The sequence below is a fragment of the Enhydra lutris genome, unplaced genomic scaffold, assembly GCF_002288905.1.
Source record: "Enhydra lutris kenyoni isolate GAN:26980312 unplaced genomic scaffold, ASM228890v2 scaffoldscaffold6, whole genome shotgun sequence".
In the NCBI taxonomy this organism is placed as follows: Eukaryota; Metazoa; Chordata; class Mammalia; order Carnivora; family Mustelidae; genus Enhydra; species Enhydra lutris.
Window position 1 is genome coordinate 28,607,011 of NW_019154090.1, and position 19,385 is coordinate 28,626,395.

The 19,385-nt window shown below is 49.8% G+C and overlaps 1 protein-coding gene across 1 annotated transcript in view; it reads left to right on the forward strand.

Moving 5' to 3' along the window:
• The window catches only part of LOC111141770 (transglutaminase 3), a 38,853-nt gene extending 20,061 nt beyond the window's left edge, over positions 1 to 18,792 (forward strand). Inside the window, exons 8-13 of the mRNA XM_022494575.1 lie at positions 6,014 to 6,117; positions 8,412 to 8,657; positions 11,653 to 11,961; positions 13,689 to 13,846; positions 17,691 to 17,824; positions 18,200 to 18,792. Coding sequence (XP_022350283.1) covers positions 6,014 to 6,117; positions 8,412 to 8,657; positions 11,653 to 11,961; positions 13,689 to 13,846; positions 17,691 to 17,824; positions 18,200 to 18,347 — 1,099 coding nt within the window. The 3' untranslated portion in view covers positions 18,348 to 18,792. The remainder of the gene's footprint in view (positions 1 to 6,013; positions 6,118 to 8,411; positions 8,658 to 11,652; positions 11,962 to 13,688; positions 13,847 to 17,690; positions 17,825 to 18,199) is intronic.
• Positions 18,793 to 19,385: the final 593 nt, after the last annotated feature.

A 19,385-nucleotide genomic window follows, 5' to 3' on the forward strand; every position in this document is an offset into this window, starting at 1 on the left:
GGTGGTTTGGCTCAAGTGGTACAAGCCTCTGGAGTGTTCTCTTCTTGAGAAGCAGGCTGCTTTGGGGTGGGGGTGGGAACCTCAGTCTGGGATGCTTCTTCTCCACCGTTCCTTCTGAGCCACTGTAGAGGAGGATTCTGGGGCTCTGATCAGTCACTAAGCAGGAAGCAAACGATATGAAACAGTAGGACCAAAGCTATCTTTACCTTGACATTTCTGGCTATTTTCTTAATTTGTTTGACTCAATTCCCTGATTTCTAGAGTCATAGATCTGACTCTACTTGTAGATGTTCTATAGCTCTGAGGTGGCAGGCACGTGGAGATCGCCCTGCGGTGTCCCAGGGAGGTGGGGTTGGCTAGTTCTGGGGAAGAGCTGTTGGCAACCACGCCTCAGCCTGAGCTCCTGGCTCCTGATACAATCTCTCCATGGCAACCAGCTTCCACTACTACTTAGCTGCCCCAGTGTACCTCGCTCAGACCTGCAACAAGGAAACCAGCTCCAAGAGGGCTCAGGCTGCAGAAAACATGATTAAGTATATACCGTGTGCCAGACCCCACCCCGGGCCCTGGGCACCAAGAGGGAGGAGATGCAGGAACTGGGCTAGAGGAGCTCACAGCTGCCTAAGACAGACGATTATGGAGTAGAAAAAGTGAAATAACCAAGTGATGTGCAAGATTCAGAGATAGCACGGACAGATGGCTGGCATTCTCCCAGCACACCAGGAGAAGCCTTTTTGGAGGAGGTAATATCTGGGCTGCATCCGGAAGGCTGCCAATGGAAGAGGCAGGAGTTTGGAGGTCCCTTTCTAGACAGGGTCTCCTGACCCCATGAATTCAAAGGTAATCATAATTCTGATGCTGTCTCTAGGACAGTGGCTTATAACCTTCCAAAATTACATCAGAATTGACTTAGGTGGAGAGAGATAGGGGAATCCACATCTTGTAGTAAATGTCTCAGATAGTTCTGATACCTACAGTGTGTCCTTTCCTTGAGCTCCTCCTCCTGAAACCCCTCAAGAAGGAAACAGAACCCAAGGTTGGGAGGTGGGAGAGAGCACAGCATACAATCAGAAACATACGATCAGAAACAGAATTTCCATGGTGGCGCCCTTGGACATTTGAAAGGTACATGCATGGGTTGCCTGGGTGGCTCAGTGGGTTAAAGTCTCTGCCTTCGGCTCAGGTTATGGGGATAGAGCCCTGCATCAGGCTCTCTGCTCAGTGGGGAGCCTGCTTCCCTTCCTCTCTCTCTGCCTGTCTTTCTGCCTACTTATGATCTCTGTCTGTCAAATAAATAAATAAATAAATATCTTTTTAAAAAAAGAAGAAGAAGAAGAAGAAGAAGGGTATATGCATCCCACATAACCGTGAGTAAAGTGCCGGCTTCCAAATGAGGTAGGGACCAGGATGTATCTGTTATCTGCGCCTTCTTAAATTCCTGCCTTGCAAATAAGTAGTAAAACCCAGCTACTCACCAGTTTTTGTTACCAACCCACCCTTCCCCTAGGGTTCTCTGACAGGAACCAGATGAACACGAAACTGCTTTCTCATCCCTGTCTTGTCTCCTGATCACTGTCTCACACTCCATGCTTTCTTCTGGGTGAATTCTTACTGACCATGAAAGTCCATTCAAAAAAGAAAAAAAAAAGACATTTTGAGGGGCTTCCTAGGGATAGTTTTTAAGAGAGAGAGCACACACAAGTGGCGGTTGTGGGGAAGGGCAGAGGATGAGGGAGAAGAATCTTAAGCAGGGTCCATGCCCAGCACAGAGCCCAATGCCGGGCTCCATCTCACGACCCCAAAATCTGAGCCAAAATCAAGAGTGCAATGCTTAACCGACTGAGCCACCTAGGCACCCCCGCTAGCGATAATTTTTATCATGACCTTCCCCCACCACACAATTATAGGAAATTTCAGGATAAAGCAGTAAAAGTCATCTGGAATCCTATTTTTACATACTTTTAATATTTGATCATTTTCCAGCAACTCTTTCCTCCATCAGTTGCTGTCTTTTATGGAATCGGGATTATACGTTTTACAAGGCATGAGTACAAGACAGAACATATAATAGGTTCATTCTACTTTTCCCCACACCTGGAAACCAACTTTGTAGTTTTAAATCACGTGTTTTTGATGAAACGCTGTATTTTTGAGCATTTTTCCCTATGTCATTAAATAATCATCAAAAATAAGATTTTAAGTGCACTATATTCTCTTGTATGGTTGAACCATTATTTATTTTCCTACTGTTCTTATTACCATTCCCCAGGTTACTTATGTCCCTTCTTTTTACCCTGTTATATATAACACAGGAGTTGGCATTCTTCTATGTAAACCTTGAACACATCTGTGATGTGTCCTGTAAGAAAGATTCCTAGAAATGGTTTGTCCCGCAATAAAGGGAATGACCACTTTAAAGGTTTGTGATATCTCTTCCTGTTTCCTTCCAGAAAGATTGTGGTGACCTTTGTTTCACTGCAGTAGTAAATAAGAGTATTCTTTTTCTCCATGCATATTGTTGGTTGGTATTATTATTAATCATCTGTTCACCCCTTAGGGTCTTATCCCCTTCTGCCTTGTTTTGGAGCTGAGTTTTTATATCTTCCCTTGTTCCCTGAAGAACTAGCAGGGTCCTGTTGCACCCTGTAAATACTTACGGGGCACTTCCAACTCCTCCAATAGGTGCAGAGCATACCACTCCCCCATGTACATAGTCTGGCCCCCCAGGAAGTCTCCTCCAAACCTGCAAAATGAAAACACATTTTTCCTGGTTACAAAATAATAAAAAGTTGGGGTGTCTGGGTGGCACAGTCAGTTAAGCGCCCAACTCTTGTTTTTAGCTAAGGTCGTGATCGTGGGGTCATGGGATCAAGACCCACAGCGGGCTCCATGTTCAGCACAGAGTCTGTTTGAAGAGTCTCTTCTTCTGCTTCTCTCCCCGCTCACTCACTTGTGTGCTCTCGCTTTCTCAAAAAAATCTTTAAAAATAATAATGACAATAAACAAATTAGAAGAGTCATTAATAATATAACTATCCAGAGAAAAATATGAATAACAATTTGAGACAGATCCTCCTGGACATTTCGCTCCATTTATAGTCACACACTAGATGTATGTGTGTTGAGTTACCCAAATAGGATCAAGTTAAACAGTCTATTTTTTTTTAAAGATTTTATTTATTTATTTAACAGAGAGACAGAGAGCACAAGCAGGGGGAGAGGCAGAGGGAGAAGGAGAAGCAGGGTCCCTGCAGAGGAGGGGAAGCCTGATATGGGACTCGATCCCAGAACTCCGGGGTCATGACCTGAGCCAAAGGCAGTGGCTTAACCAACTGAGCCACCCAGGCACCCCCTCATTGTATGATTTCTTATATCTTTCTATGTCAATAGATAAAAATTTAGAGAGACGGTATCATTTGGTGGTTAAAATCATGGACCCTGCGCCATTTCTTACTTGATACACTGTAGCCATCTTTCTTGAAAGTGCTGGATTGGTTTTAGGCATTCTTTTGGACAGCTCCACGATACACTATCACATGGCTGTGCCACAGTCTGCGGAGAATTTCCTTAATGATGGACTTTTCCTCCACTGTTTTTGCTCCTACAAACAATGCTACAGTGAACATCTTTCCCTGTATACCTGTGTATACTCATGGGGATTCTTTTATAGGAGAAATTCCTAGAAGTGGAATTACCAGCTAAGTGGGCACGTAGATTTTTAAAGGTTTATCATACGTATTGCCAAACGGCCCTCCATAAATATCACACCAATTTCAAGTTCCACCAGTGGGCTCTGACTGTGCTTGTTCTTCCACAGCTGGAAATGAGTATTACAGAATCCTGTGTGTCATCCTGGGTTTTCATCATTGTCATCTTATGAGGGTCATGGAACCTCTTTGTCACTTTAATTTTCTTTTCACGGTAGTGAGATTAAAACTAGTTTCCTGTGTTCAGTGATCACTTGTATTTCTTATAAAAAGTGCCTGCCCATCATCCTTTATTGGTGTATTTCACCTGTTCTTTTGTGTGTTTTTCTTGTTGATTTGTAAGTACTTTATAATATTAATTACAGTAAATCTCTGTCTATACATACGTTGTATATATCTCCCTCATTTTATTGATTTTTTTTTCAATCTTTTTTCTCTTTCTTCTTCAGTTTGGGCAATTTCTACTGGTCTGTCTTCAAGCTGACAGATCTTTTCCTCTGTGCTCTTGATTCTAAGCCCAGCCACCGAATTATTTCATTTAAGGTGGGTCTTTTTCTCCAGTTGTAAGTTTGCATTTGGTTCTTTTCTCATCTTTTCTCTTGCTCTGCTAAGAGTCCCTCTCTTTTCACTTGTTGTTGCCCTATTTTCCTTTATTTCGTGGAACTTCATTATAATAGCTGCTTTCAAGTCCGTGTCTGGTCATTCTGGCATCTGTACTATTTTAAGGTTACTCTGTTGATTGTCTTTTCCCTTGAAGGATGGATGCCGTTTTTCTGGTTCTTCACGTGCTGAGTCATCTGGGTCTGTATCCTGGGCATTGGCTACGTCGGGATTCTGTCAGTTTATTTCAGCAGCCTGCCTGGGGGTGGACCCAGACAAGGTCCACTGCCGTGGCAAGCGCCGTGGCACTCGTGGCAGCAAAGACTCAAATCTCAGCTCAATTCTTCAATCGTCAGCCAGACTATTTGTCTGCATACATGCATGGGTCAGAGCTGTTCAGAGGCTTGGGTGGAGTTTATGAACTAACCTGGGATCTTTTTTCTCTGACTCCTTCCTTTCCAGAGCTTCCCCCTCACACTCTAGTGGCCCAGGTGGACTCGGACTATTTATTGGCTCCTCAGGTCAGAAAAATGTGGGTTGTCTGTGACAATTTTTACTGCCCTGCCCTTCACCCCAGCTGTGGCCTGTCCTTAAGGCCAAGTCACCCAAAGTTGCAATTTGCCCCATGCTGACTCCTTCCTTCAAGTTTTGACTCCTCTCCAAAATCCTTCTGTTTTGTTCACTTTCAAGTAGTTGTCTTGTTCTTTTGTGTTTTTTGTTTTGTTTTGTTTTGTTTTGGAGTTTACTCTTATCAGCAGAAGGGACCATCTGTTATGAACCCACTCTTCCATACAGGAAACAGAATTACAGTTTGTTTGGCTGGTTGGTATAGGCAAGTTTAATATTTTTACCTCGCCACATTTATCTGTCATTTTCTTCATGGTTTCTGAGTTGGTACTCTGCATTAAACTATCTTCTCCACCTCCTGTGTATTAAAAAATCTGTTTTCAAGTTGGATGGAACTTGCATTCATGTCAGACTTACAGCTTCTGGTTGGATCAAAGTTCCCAGAACCAAGCGAATGCAGTTGCATTGGGTGTGGAGAGGAGGACCGGAGAGGGCAGAACCACGGGATGGAATGATTAAGACCAGCTAATTGGCTATCCCTAGAGTCGTGATCAAGACAAAGAGATTGGGAAACAAGGGGATGCCTTTGATGAAAAGCATTTTTAGGACTGGTGTATGTCATTCTTCGATCCAGACCTCAGCCCAGCAGCATGTGGCTCTTAGCCAGAGCTGTCACTCTCTCCGCAGCCCCATCCATTCTCAGCCAACAGGAGACACAGACATGTACTCCAGCAGGGCCCACATGAGAAAGCAGCGTGAGGTTGCCCACTTGGTTACTGGCTCTCACCTAGAACCGTTCCGCTCCTCAGAAGGACAGTAGAAAATCATGGTCAAGGACCCAGGTTTGGGGGTTAGGCATACCTGGGTCCAAACTTTGATTCCGCTGTCGTAAGCTGTTTAACTTCTCTGAGCCTTGGTTTCTCCTTTTATGAGATCAGCAGAAAAAAATGGTACCTGTTTCATAGTGCTGTGAGGGCTTGCAAGAGGCAGTCCTGGGCAAGGTTTAGTCCAATAGCTGGGGCAGAGAAGACTCACTCAATGAGGAGGAGGCACTGGGCTGTCCCGCCAGAGACATGGTATTTTGTCACCTCTGGCTGCGTGGCCCTGGGCAAACCCTGCAGTCTGTGTTTCCCTCTGCAGGAATTTCCACGTCTGGAACGAAGGCTGGTTTGTGCGAACTGACCTGGGCCCATCATACAACGGATGGCAGGTTCTGGATGCCACCCCCCAGGAGAGGAGCCAAGGTAACCCTCTTCCGGCCCTACTGGTCACCCCCTTCTCTGGGTTTCACTCTCTGTCCTGGCCTCTCAATTCTTTACAGTGGTAGACAGCAGCAGAAAGCCACTGAGGGCTCTCCATCCCTGGAAGGCACGATGGAATTAAACCAAAAATATTTTCAGAGAAGACTTCCCATCCTAATTTTGCCTGGCTCAGGCTGCTATTTAAATGAGTGGCTTCCCCGCGCCCACACGACTGTTGTCAATGCTGTGGAGGCCCCGGCACATGCCAGGCAGCAAGGAAAAGAACCCACGTTCTGCCAACAGTGATTTCCCCACACAGCCTCTAGTAACCTATGTCTCCTAGCACAGAAACCGTCTGGCCCCTGTTGCCCCAGGGATTTAGCCCAAATTCCCCAGCTTGGCTGGAGGTCTCCATGATCATGACCCCCAGCCCTCCATCCTATCCACAGCATCCCTCTGCCAAACCAAATTCTCCTTCCTATAGTCTGGTCCCATCCCTGTCCCTGGGCCCAGGGCTTCTGCTCCCACTTCTGGCCACTCACTTCTGAGCTTGGGTCCCAGACCCTCCAGGAATCTTTCTTTACCCTCTTGGGGCCTCCAGGGCATCTCTTATTTGCTACCTTCATTTTGAATTGTTTTTCTCATATTAAAAAAAAAAAATCATGGGGCCCCTGGGCGGCTCAGTTAGTGAAGCGTCCGACTTTTGATTTCAGCTCAGGTCTTGATTTCAGGGCCGTGAGTTCAAGCCCCATGTTGGGCTCCACCCTGGGTGTGGAGCCTACTTTTTAAAACAATTGACAATAAAAGTAACATGTGCCCATGGTTAGAAAAATTTCAAACCATTCTAAAAGGATTCACAATAAAAACTAAGTCATACCTCCCTCCCCTAACCCAGTCCCTCTACCAAAAGCAATAAGCATTACTGGATTTGGAGTGGGAGGTAACCTTCCAGATATTTTCCAGGCCTCTGTATTTCACACTTTTGACCGTGACCCATTAATGGTTATAAAAGCAAGTTAGTGGGTTGTGACTATCATTTTCAGAAATGAAGTAAAATAGGGGCCCCTGGCTGGCTCAGTCGGTGGAACATGTGACTCTTGATCTCAGGTTGTGAGTTTGAGCCCCACACTCGGTGTGGAAATTACTTAAAACTAAATCTTTTAGGGACACTTACTTGGGTGGCTCAGTCAGTTGAATGTCTGCCTTCAGCTCAGGTCCTGATCCCAGAGTCCTGGAATCCAGCCCTGTGTCTGGCAGCCTGCCTCTCCTTCTCCTCCCAGCTCCTGCTCTCTCTTGCTATTTCTGTCTCTCTCTCTCTCTCTCTCTCAAATAAATAAATAAAATCTTTAAAATAAATAAATAAATAAATCTTTTAGAAACAAAAGAAAGAAATGAAGCAGAATGGCATAGAAAGGTAGGGGGAGAGAAAAAGAAAAAAACTACTAGGAAAAGAAAAAACTATCAGAATGCACTGGACACAGTAAGAACAAGTATTGTCCTGTAAAACTTTTGTCTCAGGACCATCTATGTCCTGTGACCTAGAGATCACAGTTTAAAAAAAAAAAAAAAGTTGAAAGTCACTCTTCCATACATATAAAAGTACCTGTATGTGGGGTTTTTTTTTGTTTTGTTTTGTTTTTTGAGGAGGTTTTGTTTTGTTTTTAGAGAGAGGTAACAGGGGAGAGGGAGAATCTTAAGTAAGCTTCACACTCAGCACGGAGCCTGACATGAGGCTCGATCTCATCATCCCGAGATCATGACCTGAGCCAAAATCAAGAGTCAAACGTTTAACCAACTGAGCCACTCAGGCACCCCATTCGTGTCTTTTTTGTTTCTTTGTCTTATAAACACAAATAGAATAATCCCCTTCTTTCTGTTCTGCCACACCTTGCTTTATTCAGCTGGGCACTTGGTGAATGACACTCTCTATTCTCTATTTCTACATCTACATATCTATCTACATCTCTATCCATCTATCTGACCTTGCCTGTGCCCAGTGCTGGAAGAGGAAGGTGATAGGCAGGGCTGGGAGCTCAGAGGAGCAAGACTCCTATGGGTTGGGTATAAGGAATTCTTCTAGGAGTTGGGAGTAAGGAGTTGGGAAGGATGATTTGTGGGGGTTGAAAAGAGGCAGCCATGAGCACAAGAGAGACAGCCCAAGGGCAGCGGGTCAGCATCCACCATGCGCCGGCGGAGGGCAGGACAGGGCCGGGTGGTGCCACTTGGAGGGCCAGGTCCTGGAGTGGGCTGCGGCCCCTGGCTTTGGCTTGCATGTGGTCTCTGCACCTCACCACCAGGGGTGTTCCAGTGCGGTCCAGCTTCCGTTGTTGCTGTCCGAGAGGGTGATGTGAACCTGGACTTCGACATGCCCTTCGTCTTTGCGGAGGTGAACGCCGACCGCATCACGTGGATCTACGATGCCTCCAACAACACCCAGAAGCGGAATGCCTCAGACACCCACAGCATTGGCAGGTACATCAGCACCAAGGCGGTGGGCAGCAACTCTCGCATGGACATCACCGAGAAGTACAAGTATCCGGAAGGTAGGAAGGGCTCTGGTGGGGCCGTGCGGCCGGGGCTTGACGGTGGGAACACAGCTTTCAGGGTGGAGAAGGGAAAATCCCTCGTACTCCTCCTGTGTTCTCAGAGCATTCTGCCTGAATGGTAGGAGGGCTCCCTGGCGCCTAACTCGCAGCTCTGAGGACTATTTCCGGTGGGGACACACTATTTCCGGTAGGGACAGACCTGTCACAGCAGATGCGGTGCTGGTAGAATTCTGCCATGGGGCCCCGCAGCTGTCAGCCCAGCTCTTCTCCAGCTGTGTCCCTTTCCCACAACTGGGGTGACAGCTCTGTGATTGGACATCATGGGGAGAACCCCCACCCTCACCCCCAGGCTGCCCAGGGCTCTAGGAGAAATTTCTCGGGCAGCCTGCTCTCCAAGCCTCCAAGAAACACAGGCAGGAAACACTGTCTGAACAAAGAAGAGGACAAAGACCCTGAAAATGTGGGTCTCTGCTGTGTATGCATCAGAGGTCCCCCAAGAAGCCTGAAACACCCATATGAGTCACCAGAAGTCTCGTTTCTACAAAGTTGCCTCTGCAAATCCCATTAGCTACCTTAGTTTGGAAGCTGCCCTCAGAGTCAGCAGCCCGTCTCGCTGGGGACTCTCTAGGTGACGTTCATCTGTAGAAACAGCCAAGAGTAAATGAACACTGACTGTAGCCAGCCAGTCACTCTGTAACAGGTCCCATCTCTCTCTTTCTGGTGTGTTTGGAAAGAGACTCTTTGGCTGATCTCATAGATTATAGGTTCTGAGGGGTCAAGCAAAGTGCTCTCCTAAAGGCACCTAGAGCACACCCTAAAGTGAACCCCCAAACTCTCACTGCCACTGGCTAGTGGTATCAGTCCCAGTTCACCAAAGAGAGAAGGTGGAGAGCTAGGAAATGGGGTCTGACTCCAGGTCCAAGTGGATGACCCCTCCGGGTAGTGGTACCTGTGGATACTTAGAGGCACAGGCCTAGGGTCATGGTACTGATGGCCTTGGTGTGGTCCTCAGTCTACCTCTGCAGGCCATTCCATGGCTAGGGTCAAACAGCCCTTCTCTCATGCACTGAGACTTACCCAAGTGCCCACTCCATGCCAGCTCCAGGGAGGCAACGAGGGACATGGCAGATGAGGCCTCTGCTCCCCCTGCCCCCCGCCCTGAGCTCACATATGTAGAAGTATTTTCAACACTGTCACAATGGAGAAACAAGTGTAGGGGCCAGGGAACAAATAATCAGGGGCTGGAGGTCAACTCCAGTCCTACAGTGATCACGAGGAGACCCCAAGCAGGAGTCTTAGGATCTTGATCCCTTGTTTCTTCACCCGTAAAATGAAAATAGCAGTGCCCATCTTCCGTAGGATTTAAATGAGCTGGTGTACAGAGGTGATGTTTATCAACTTCGACATCTATAGCATCACTGGTATAATGACCCCCTGAGGTGCCTTTTGAAGTGCACTGCTTACTTGGATGTACGTCCTTTGGGGTTCCTTCCCTTACTGTCATACCTTGATTGTGCCTATTGAAGGGCTATGTCTGTCCTAGCCAAACCTCCAAAGCTACAGAGAGAGACCAGGCTATGGTCAGGTTGGGGGTGAGTCCCAGCAGGAATCTTGGCAATGCCCCAGCCTCTCTCTGCGTGACAGCAGAGCTGGTCACATTCCCAGTTGTTGCCCCGTTCTCCTTACCTAATGATGCCAGCTTGTCTGCAAGAGCCCCAGGCAGGAAAAGCTCATAAAACGGGTTGCTAAGCATTTGTGCAATGGCAACACCAAAGGAGAAAAGAGTAGCAGGAAGCTTAGTCTTGAGTAAGTCCATCAGGTGACCTATATAGGTATCTGGGCTCTGAGCCTCGTTGTGCAAACACGCCTGCTTTGAGGTCTCCTGGGCACAGAAGGCTCAGCTCCCCGCACATACATCAGCCCTGGGTGTGGACTTACGACTCGACTGCAGGATGGGAAGGCACCAGAAAGAATCCAACCCACCAGGAGCTATCAGCTCGGGTAATCTGGCTGCCTGCCTCCTTTTCCCCAGGATGTTGGGGGTGGGGGGGACTTGGACTATGGATGTAGACACCTGGAGACTGCCCCCTCTCTGCCTCTCTAACCCCAAGATTAGACCAGTTGCTTGAACCAGTCGCTTCTCGTCCTTAGGACCTTACTTCTAATGTGATGGGCTTGGATGAGTTGCCCTCTGAGGTCTTGGCCACTTGTTACATGGAACTTAGGGGAAAGGCCACCACGGTTGACTTTGAGGGTACACCGTGGCCACGCTCTGGGGGCCGTTTATACCATCATATTACACAGCGCTCACAATCTGAGTCAGAGTTAGAAAACCCGTCCTTTGTGTTTTTAAAACCTGAAGTCTCTCAACAACTTAAACCAGTTGTAACTCGGAACCAAACCAGCCACTGGGAATTGTTTTTTGTTTGTTTTGTTTTGTTTTGTTTTGTTTTGTTTTGACAAGGGCAGAAGCGCCCCTCTTTGACCTCGAAGCATCTTTAGAAACAAAGCAGAATAACATGGGAACGTGGTTTGGAAACAAATTCTTTGGATGAAGCCAATTCTAAATCATAACTTTTTTTTTTTTTTTTTTGCTTTTTTGCTTAAGAACTCATTCTACCCTTTTTTAGACTCCATTTTTGTTACTTGTGTCTAAAGGAGCTGTTTGTTCTCACAAAGGACCTTTTCTCCAAATATAAAGAAATACAGGAAATGAAGAAAAGGGAGGAGAAACCAATCTAGTTAGCCTGAGCCAAATATCAGACCATACGGTTGTTTTGTGCAGGTTCTGATAAAGTGTTCCCTACAGCTGGTTTGGAAACGCAGAACTGACCGGCAAAGCACAGACCACCTGGTCAGTGAGCCTCACGTTAAGGAGGATGAAATGGAGAGACCCGGAGAGCGGGCACACTTGCTTGTATCAGAATCCTTGCAGAGCCAACAAGGCTGCCACCCCTTCCCTGTGATGCTTCCCTCTTTCCCCATCGTGCAGGTTCCAGCCAGGAGAGACAAGTGTTCGAAAAGGCCTTGGGGAAACTCAAACCCCATGCATCCTTTGGTGCCACCTCTGCGAGACCCTTGGCACGAGAGGAAAGGGAGCCCAGCATCTCAGGGAAGTTCAAGGTAATTGGCATTTTGGAGGTGGGCAAAGAGGTCAACATGGCCCTGTTGCTCAAAAACCTTACAAGCGACATGAAGACGGTGACCGTGAACATGACAGCCTGGACCATCGTCTACAACGGCACGCTGGTGCACGAGGTGTGGAAGGACTCCGTCACAATATCCCTGGATCCCAAAGAAGGTAACTCGTCCTGTGGTATGTGGGGGACGCCACGCACCCAGGGTGGCTGATGGCCTTCTGGGGTTGGAGAGTAAGGAACAATATGGGGGTCTTGGTCCTGGGTTTCCTACTGCAAAATCCAGGCCCACTCCCCATCTTCTACAGCCTATTTCTGCCACCCCTGCCACCTGCCACCCCCACCCCACAATGCATTACTTTTCAGGTTTGACCCCAGGAGGGTTGCAACATACAGCAGGGTCTTAAACCCTCGTCCAGTGTTCCTCCCCGCATAACTGCCAGGTGGGGAGTCTCCTGATTCCTGAGGGCAGGGATGCCTGAGAATGTGGGAGGAACGGAGACTGGCGGCTGCTGGGAAGGGAGCGAGGCGGAGCAGCAAAGGGCTGGTGCTCTGGGAGAATTTGCAGGCAGGTGTGCTCACATTGGCAAAATCCTCCAAGCTGTTATGAAAAGTTGAGCCTTACAAAGCAGATAAATAAGGGTGGGGTGGCTATTTGCTTCACATAAATAAAAACTGATTAATCATACAGCCCATTTTGAAAGAGCTCTGTCTGTAGGGAAACGGAGATGCTTTACACCTGCCAGAAGGCAGTATCCCTAGCAAACCTAGCTGCTGGCGGAATTTTAGCAGAAATCTGCCCCACACCAGAAGCAACCGCCAGGCTCCCAGCTACCATCAGAGCCCAAGGGAAGAGCTATTTTTGCAGGCCAAAACTAGTTCACAAGAGGAAAATGGTAAAAATTTTTTAAAAAATTCGTTCTCTGCGTTCATCTGCCCATTCAGGGTAGGCCAAGCTAATTCCTCTGGTGCCAGCAGCAGAGATAACTTCCTCCTCAGTATATGAACCTGTGGGTGCCAGGGCACCCCAGGCCACCCAGCGTGACCACTGAGAGAGAGGTGGGAGTGACCTAGACCACAGAGGAGGGAGAGGGGCCCTGAGGCTTAGGAGGAGCCAGGTAAAAGGACAGAAGCCAGGGTAAGGCATTTCCACTTGAGGGAACCGTGCGTGTCCAAGCGCGCAGGTGACCGTAGGCCTGTGCTGTCAGAGGACAGACGGGAAACACTGAGGACTCTTTCAAGGGAAAGGTGAGTAAGGTTTCAGTGATGCAGGGCCAGACTAAGGACTCTGAACTTTATTTCTGAGGCAGCAAGGAGCCACGGAAAATTTCTGAAGTGACAGGGAAAAGCGGGAGCGTGGTGTTGACAAGGGGGCAGAGGGCATGATTCTGATGCCACGGCTGCCTGGTGCGTGGGGGTGACTGGGAAGCAGGAGGGACCAGCAGTGGGGAGGTGGCTCAGGATGCTGTCACAACAGAATCCCAGGAGATTAGTCCACCTGGGAGGATCCTGAGCATGTCCGGAGCCAATCCCTGGCTTCCCTTCCTAGTTATTATTTGTTGTCATCATTAGGCAATCGGGGAGCATTTGTATTCTTTCCTGCCCTCTGACATTTTCCAGAATGGGAGGAAGCTTCAGTCCCTACCAGCCCATTCTCCTGGGAAGTTGCCCAGCCAGTCAGAGGCCCGGTGCCTCCCCCGGCCTCTGCTCTGCCGGGTGCCCAGAACAGGGGCATGTTTCCCACAGAACCAGGCAGCGAGGGCTCAGTCAAGCCCAGGGCTGCAGACCTTCCCGGCCGGGTCCCCGCCACCTTGGCTTGGCGTCAGCTCTGAAGTTTCCAGAAATCAACCCCCCTCACTCTCACTCTGCCCTCCTTGGCTTCTCCTTCCAGAAATACAGCACCCTGTGAAGATTACATATGCTCAGTATGAGAAGTACCTGAAGGCAGATAACATGATCCGGACCACAGCTGTGTGCCAGGTGTCTGACGAGGCTGAGGTGTTGGTAGAAAGGGACATCATCCTGGACAACCCCAGCCTGACCCTGGAGGTAAAAGTGGGTGAAGGGGTGCCCATCCGGCCAGCCCGGCCCTGCCGGCACCCCTGAGCCACAAGGAAGCTAGGGAACTTGGCCTAGCTCGGGTCCTGCCTCTGCCACACGGATGGGCCAGAGCTCCTGCTCAGACCGGCGTCCTTGTTCCTTATGATAAATAGGCACATTTGCTCATGGGCTTCTTTGGTTCTGGTCCAGAGGCACTGGGGGCACCCTCTGAGAAGCAGCTGGAGGGACTCCTCAGCTCCCTCACCCACTCAGCTCTGAGCACCTGCCGTCTTCCAGGCTCTGCCAGGCTCAGGAATCACAAAGAGTCACAAGGGGAGGGTCCTGCCCAGGGGGAGCCCACAGCCCAGCCCCGGACCGTGTTGGTGGAGTGTATCAGAATGGGGCACCCCTCACTTGCATCTCTCCACATTCAAGATGCCAGAGTTACAGAATCATGGACTTTTAGGAGCCTGCTCTCATGCTCCCATACCCTGCCACTTCACACATGAATGAACTGAGGCCCAGAGAAGAGAGGGGAACTGTCATTGCTGCCAGAGCCAGGGCTGGACCTCAGGCCCTGGGACTCCCAGCCCAGGGCCTTTTCAGGTGTCTGGATGTGTCCACAGCCAGCAAGAGCATCTTCCCAGTGGTCGAGGATGAGGATGTCTCTGTCTCTGTTTTTAAGGCTTGTTTTTGGCTGTGACTTGGCTCCCAGGTCTTTCCTAGGAGCCCAGCTGCGGGTTGGGGATGGGAGCTGCTGGAGGGGGCTTGCAGGTGCACCTGGGACCGCTCTGTCCCTTCTCAGCACTAGGCCAGTACTTGGGCTGACTCCAAGCCCATCCCTTCCTGTCTAGCCTACCTGGGACTTACCCACCCTTTCCTTCTCCCCCAGCCCAGGGCGGAGGATACCAGAGGCAGACAGCACGGACCTGAGGGGTGAGGGGCTGGCGGGCAGGGGCAGGCAGACAGATGGGCAGAGGAGACGGATATTCCCATGAGGTCCCACAGAGAGGCTCACGGGTCAGGTCCACCCACATCTGTTGTGTCTCTACCATCTGCCCCAGCTGCCTAGACAATGCTTGCCTTTTCTGTCCCATCACAATGCCACCAGCATTGCAAGCCCAGATTTCTAGAGAAGCCAGGTAATTGTGGCCTCCTTGGTCCTACCCCTCCCTAAGCTGCACCCTAGCTGCAGGGATTTCTGACCTCAGAGGGCAGAGACCAAGGGCATGCACTCCCATGCAGCCAGCCTGTGACTGAGCTCTTTTCCTTCTTCTGGTTGGTGCGGACCGTCCTTCCAAATACGGATCAGTCTCCCACCTCAGAGGGGGAGCTAGTGACTGGACAGGCAGTTTGGGGGAAAGCAGAGAGGGGCAGGAGTTCAGCCATTGAATCACCACCATGAATCAACAGCCACGCTGAGTAACCCTTGATCTCTGTGTCTCAGGCGCCCCAGTGCTGTTATGGGGATAATAAAATACTTCCCTTGCAGGTGTCCTGCCCTCAGAGAAGCCTTTCCCTTATGTGCCCCCTCCCTAACCCTCCAAATTAAGCGTGGTCCTTAGTTACACACCCTTGAGAGCCTTCTGTCCTCTCACTTTGTTCTAGTTGAAGTCAGACATTTCTTTATTTGTGTACTTGTTTGGTCTCGGTCTCCTGCAGACTGTCAACTCCACCAGGGGAGGCGCTGTCCTGTTCTGGACCCATCACTGCCCTCCCTGGTACAATATGTTGGAAACTAATCAGAATTTGTAAAATAACCAGGACTGGAGTCGAGCACTCCAGGTCGGTGCTCTGCCCCACTCACAAGAATCTTCATTGTCAGTCCACACTTGTCTTCTGTGTGCTGAAGCCTCTCCTGCTTCCCAAGACATTTCCAAGGACTGTGCATTGTCCCAGCAGACATGATGGACAGCTGAGGGTTGATGCCCCTGCTGAGGGTGGGAGGTGACATCAGGTAGCAGCCAGTTCAGTTAGGAAAAGATTCCATGCTAAAATGATCCTTGTTTAAAGGAAGGTGGTTTCCCCTTGCTTATTCTCCTTTACCCTCAAACATTCTTACAGCTTTATCTTTTATTCAACACTTTGGCTCTGCATCTTTCAGATTTCCATATCAATTCAGCTCTGTCTTTAAAGAGACTATAATATCTTTAGAAAGGAGATTAGAATATAAACAGGCTGAAAAGGTGCCACCGAGAACTTTCTTACTTAATCTTTTAAAAAGGCATCTGAGGGCGCCTGGGTGGTTTAGTCGGGAAAGCATCTGACTCTTAATTTTGGCTCAGGTCACAATCTCAGGGCTGTGAGACTGGGCTTCTCGCTGGGTGTGGAAACTGCTTAAGATGATCTCTCTCTCTCTCTCTCTCTCTCTCTCACCCTCTGCCCCTCTCCTGCCCTCTGAAAAAAGGGGGGGCATCTGATCATTCTTATTTTGGACATCTTTGTGTGTATTTCTTCCTAAAACAACCTCATCTTTACCTCAGCCTTCAGAGCATCAGCATATTCTTGTCTTGATGAAAAAATCAATGCTTAGCTCACTTGGAGCAAGGCACAGATTTTTAAACTCATGAGGGTAATCTCTATGAAAAGATAACAGTTTTGGTGAAATCCCGTGATCTTATCAGGCACTGATCAGCAACAGACATTAAGGACGTTCCATTGTGGAATCAGACCATGAAATCTGAACTTTGTTCCAAAGAGTCATGTCCCTCACCTTGGCCCAGGAACCACTGATTCTGAGACTCAGATTTCTGGTGGCTCTTGTAGTCTCTTTTGGGAGTATAAACAGATTTGGGTCAACAGGCCAGGGTGGTAAGCAGCAATAATGAAAGAAGAACAAATACATGAAAATCTCAAACTGAATATCAACATGAAAAATATGGCAGTGGTGATGTAGTCATGTATCCCAATGGCATAAAATTACGTGTCCCATTGCACAGCACGTCACGGCCGTAAGTGAGTTCCATGGGAAGAATTACGGTAAAGATCATGGTATGCGCCAAGTATTGGCAGATAACCCAGGGCCTGGTAAGAAGAGAGAAGGCTCTGGAACCAGAGAGGCCTTGGTTTTTGAGTTTATCTGAACTGAAGCTTTATTGCTGTCACATGGTAAAAAGGAGAAAAGGAATCCTGCAGCTACACAATTTCATGTTCTTTTTTCCAGACGTTCTTTTCTGCATCCATGATCTCATTTGGTTCTCTCTGTGCAAGGCGGGGAAGGACGATTAGCCCTCTTTATCAGATGAGGGAATTGAGGCCTAGAGAGATGACGTGTCCACTCAGTCATGGCTGTTTCTTGGCAGAAACACAGCTTTCTCTTCGACAGCAAACCAATAGTTCAGGTGGCTTTTCCGATGGGAAACCAAGGCTTCTCTGGCCTCTGACCAAGGACAGTGGGATGTGGGAGCTCTGCCCAGACCACACACGGCACACAGGGAAGCTCTTTCAAAGGACATCCATAGACTGATGTATCATCAGAGGAGAGGGGCCTGAGTTGAGGTGGGAGCCCAGTGCCATGTCCTGTGGAGAAGAGCGTGAGGCTCTGAGGACATGGTTGGGGGGCGTGGGTAGGTCTGAGTAGGCTCGGGCCTCCCAGGGAGGGCGCTTCTAGGCTAGAAGGGGAGACACAGGACCCATGAATAAGAGCCTCAAGGAAGGTACTAGGTTCAGAATGAAATAGTCCCCAGCCCACTGAGCAACCCATACGGAGCTCGACTATCCTGGGAGGCGGGTTTGCCCTTCCCAGGATGACTGTGAACACAGCAGAGAAGCTGAAGTGCTCTCAGCTGCTACAATGTGCGGCGGCAGGTGAGCTGAGTAGCCAGGCCCTGACCTGGTCACCACCCTCCTGTAGGTGCTGGACCAGGCGCGAGTGCGGAAGCCTGTGAACGTCCAGATGCTCTTCTCCAACCCGCTGGACGAGCCGGTGAAAAACTGCGTGCTCATGGTGGAGGGCAGCGGCCTGCTGCTGGGTAGCCTCCGGATTGAGTGAGTCCTGGGCCTCAGGGGCCAGGTGGGATGGTGGGAGAGGGTCCGAGGGGCCTTCCCCACAGCCCCGGGGGGACCCTGCCTGTGGATGTGCACATTTGCCTTTGGTCTGGGGGTTTGCTGGACTGGAACTCCTGGGAAGTTGAGATCACCAGAGCTTGGAGCTAGTGCCTAGGGCTTAACATATGTGGGAGATCACGGGACTCCCTTCCTTCCCCTACTGAGGGCCCCAGTGTTTGCAGGGTCTGTGACCCGGGAAGGCAGCCAGAGGAAGACCCCTCACCAGCCCAGGATGGGAGGGCCACACAGGTCCCACCTCACCCAAGGTTCAGGGCATGTCCTCACCCACACTAACCCATGCCCTCCCCGACTCAGCGTGCCAACCCTGCGCCCCAAGGAGCGGTCCCGGGTGCGTTTTGAGATCCTGCCCACCCGGAGTGGCACCAAGCAGCTGCTCGCTGACTTCTCCTGCAACAAGTTCCCTGCTATCAAGGCCATGCTGTCCATCGACGTGGCTGAATGAAGGGCCCAAGAGGCCTCCATACAAACTTGGGTGACACGGAGCAGGCAGGGCTCACCCGTGGCTTGAGCCCCCTGCCCATGCTGTCCAGCCTTGGAAACCCCCAAGGCGGCCTGGACTGGACCCCCAGCCTCGGGCCTACGCCCTCTCCCTTGCCCCCAGGCTGGGCGGGCCCCACCCCAACTGGGGACTTCCTCACTTTTGCACATGCCGCGGGAGCCCCATGGCCCTGCTCAGCTCTCCAGCCCATCAGCCCTGCAGGACAGAGGGACACCTGACCCAGCGACTCTCTGAATGGATACAGGGGAGAAGACAGTCCACACTGTTCGCTGGTCCCAAGCCTGCAGATGGGACATTCCTACCCGTTCCTTGGGCCACCATGGGGGGATGGGGATGGTTGGCACTCACATCTTTACACTCAAAATAAAGGTTAAAAAGAATGAAATCAGCACGGGCTCTGCAAGACTGCTGCTTTGCCTCAGGAGGTGGAGCAGAAAGAAGGCCGGGGGCCATGTTCTTGGGGAGAAGGGAGGACCCAAAGGGACCTTGTTCCCACATTCTAATGTCCAAAGAGAGTGGGCTTGCTCTGTGTGGCTCTGGGGCAGAACTAGAGAGGCAGTTCAAGTGAATTTAGGACAATTTTCTAATAGGATGTCCGAGCATAAATGAGGCTGCTGGAGAGGGAGCTCCTTGTCCCAGGCAAGCTTCCTGCACTCTCTGGGTGGCTGCTGGTGTCAGAGAGGGAAGGGATGTCAGAGTCTTTTCTGGAACCCTTTTGCAGAGCAGGCTCCCATGAGGCCCTGCCCCTGCTCCCACGGGGCTCCTCCCTCCTGGGGCCGCATTGCCCCTCCTGCAGCCAGGAGGCCATGGCCCTGCGAACTCAGCCAGAAACTTCTCTGCCTTCACATGTGCTCTGGTGGCTCCTCGGTTGTCGCCCCTGAAATGACCCCAAGCAGAGCCCATACCTTTCCTGTCACTTGTGCTGATGAATTCCATTTTGGCAATCGTGCCTCTGTTTCTGGAAGCTTCAGCCTCATGCCC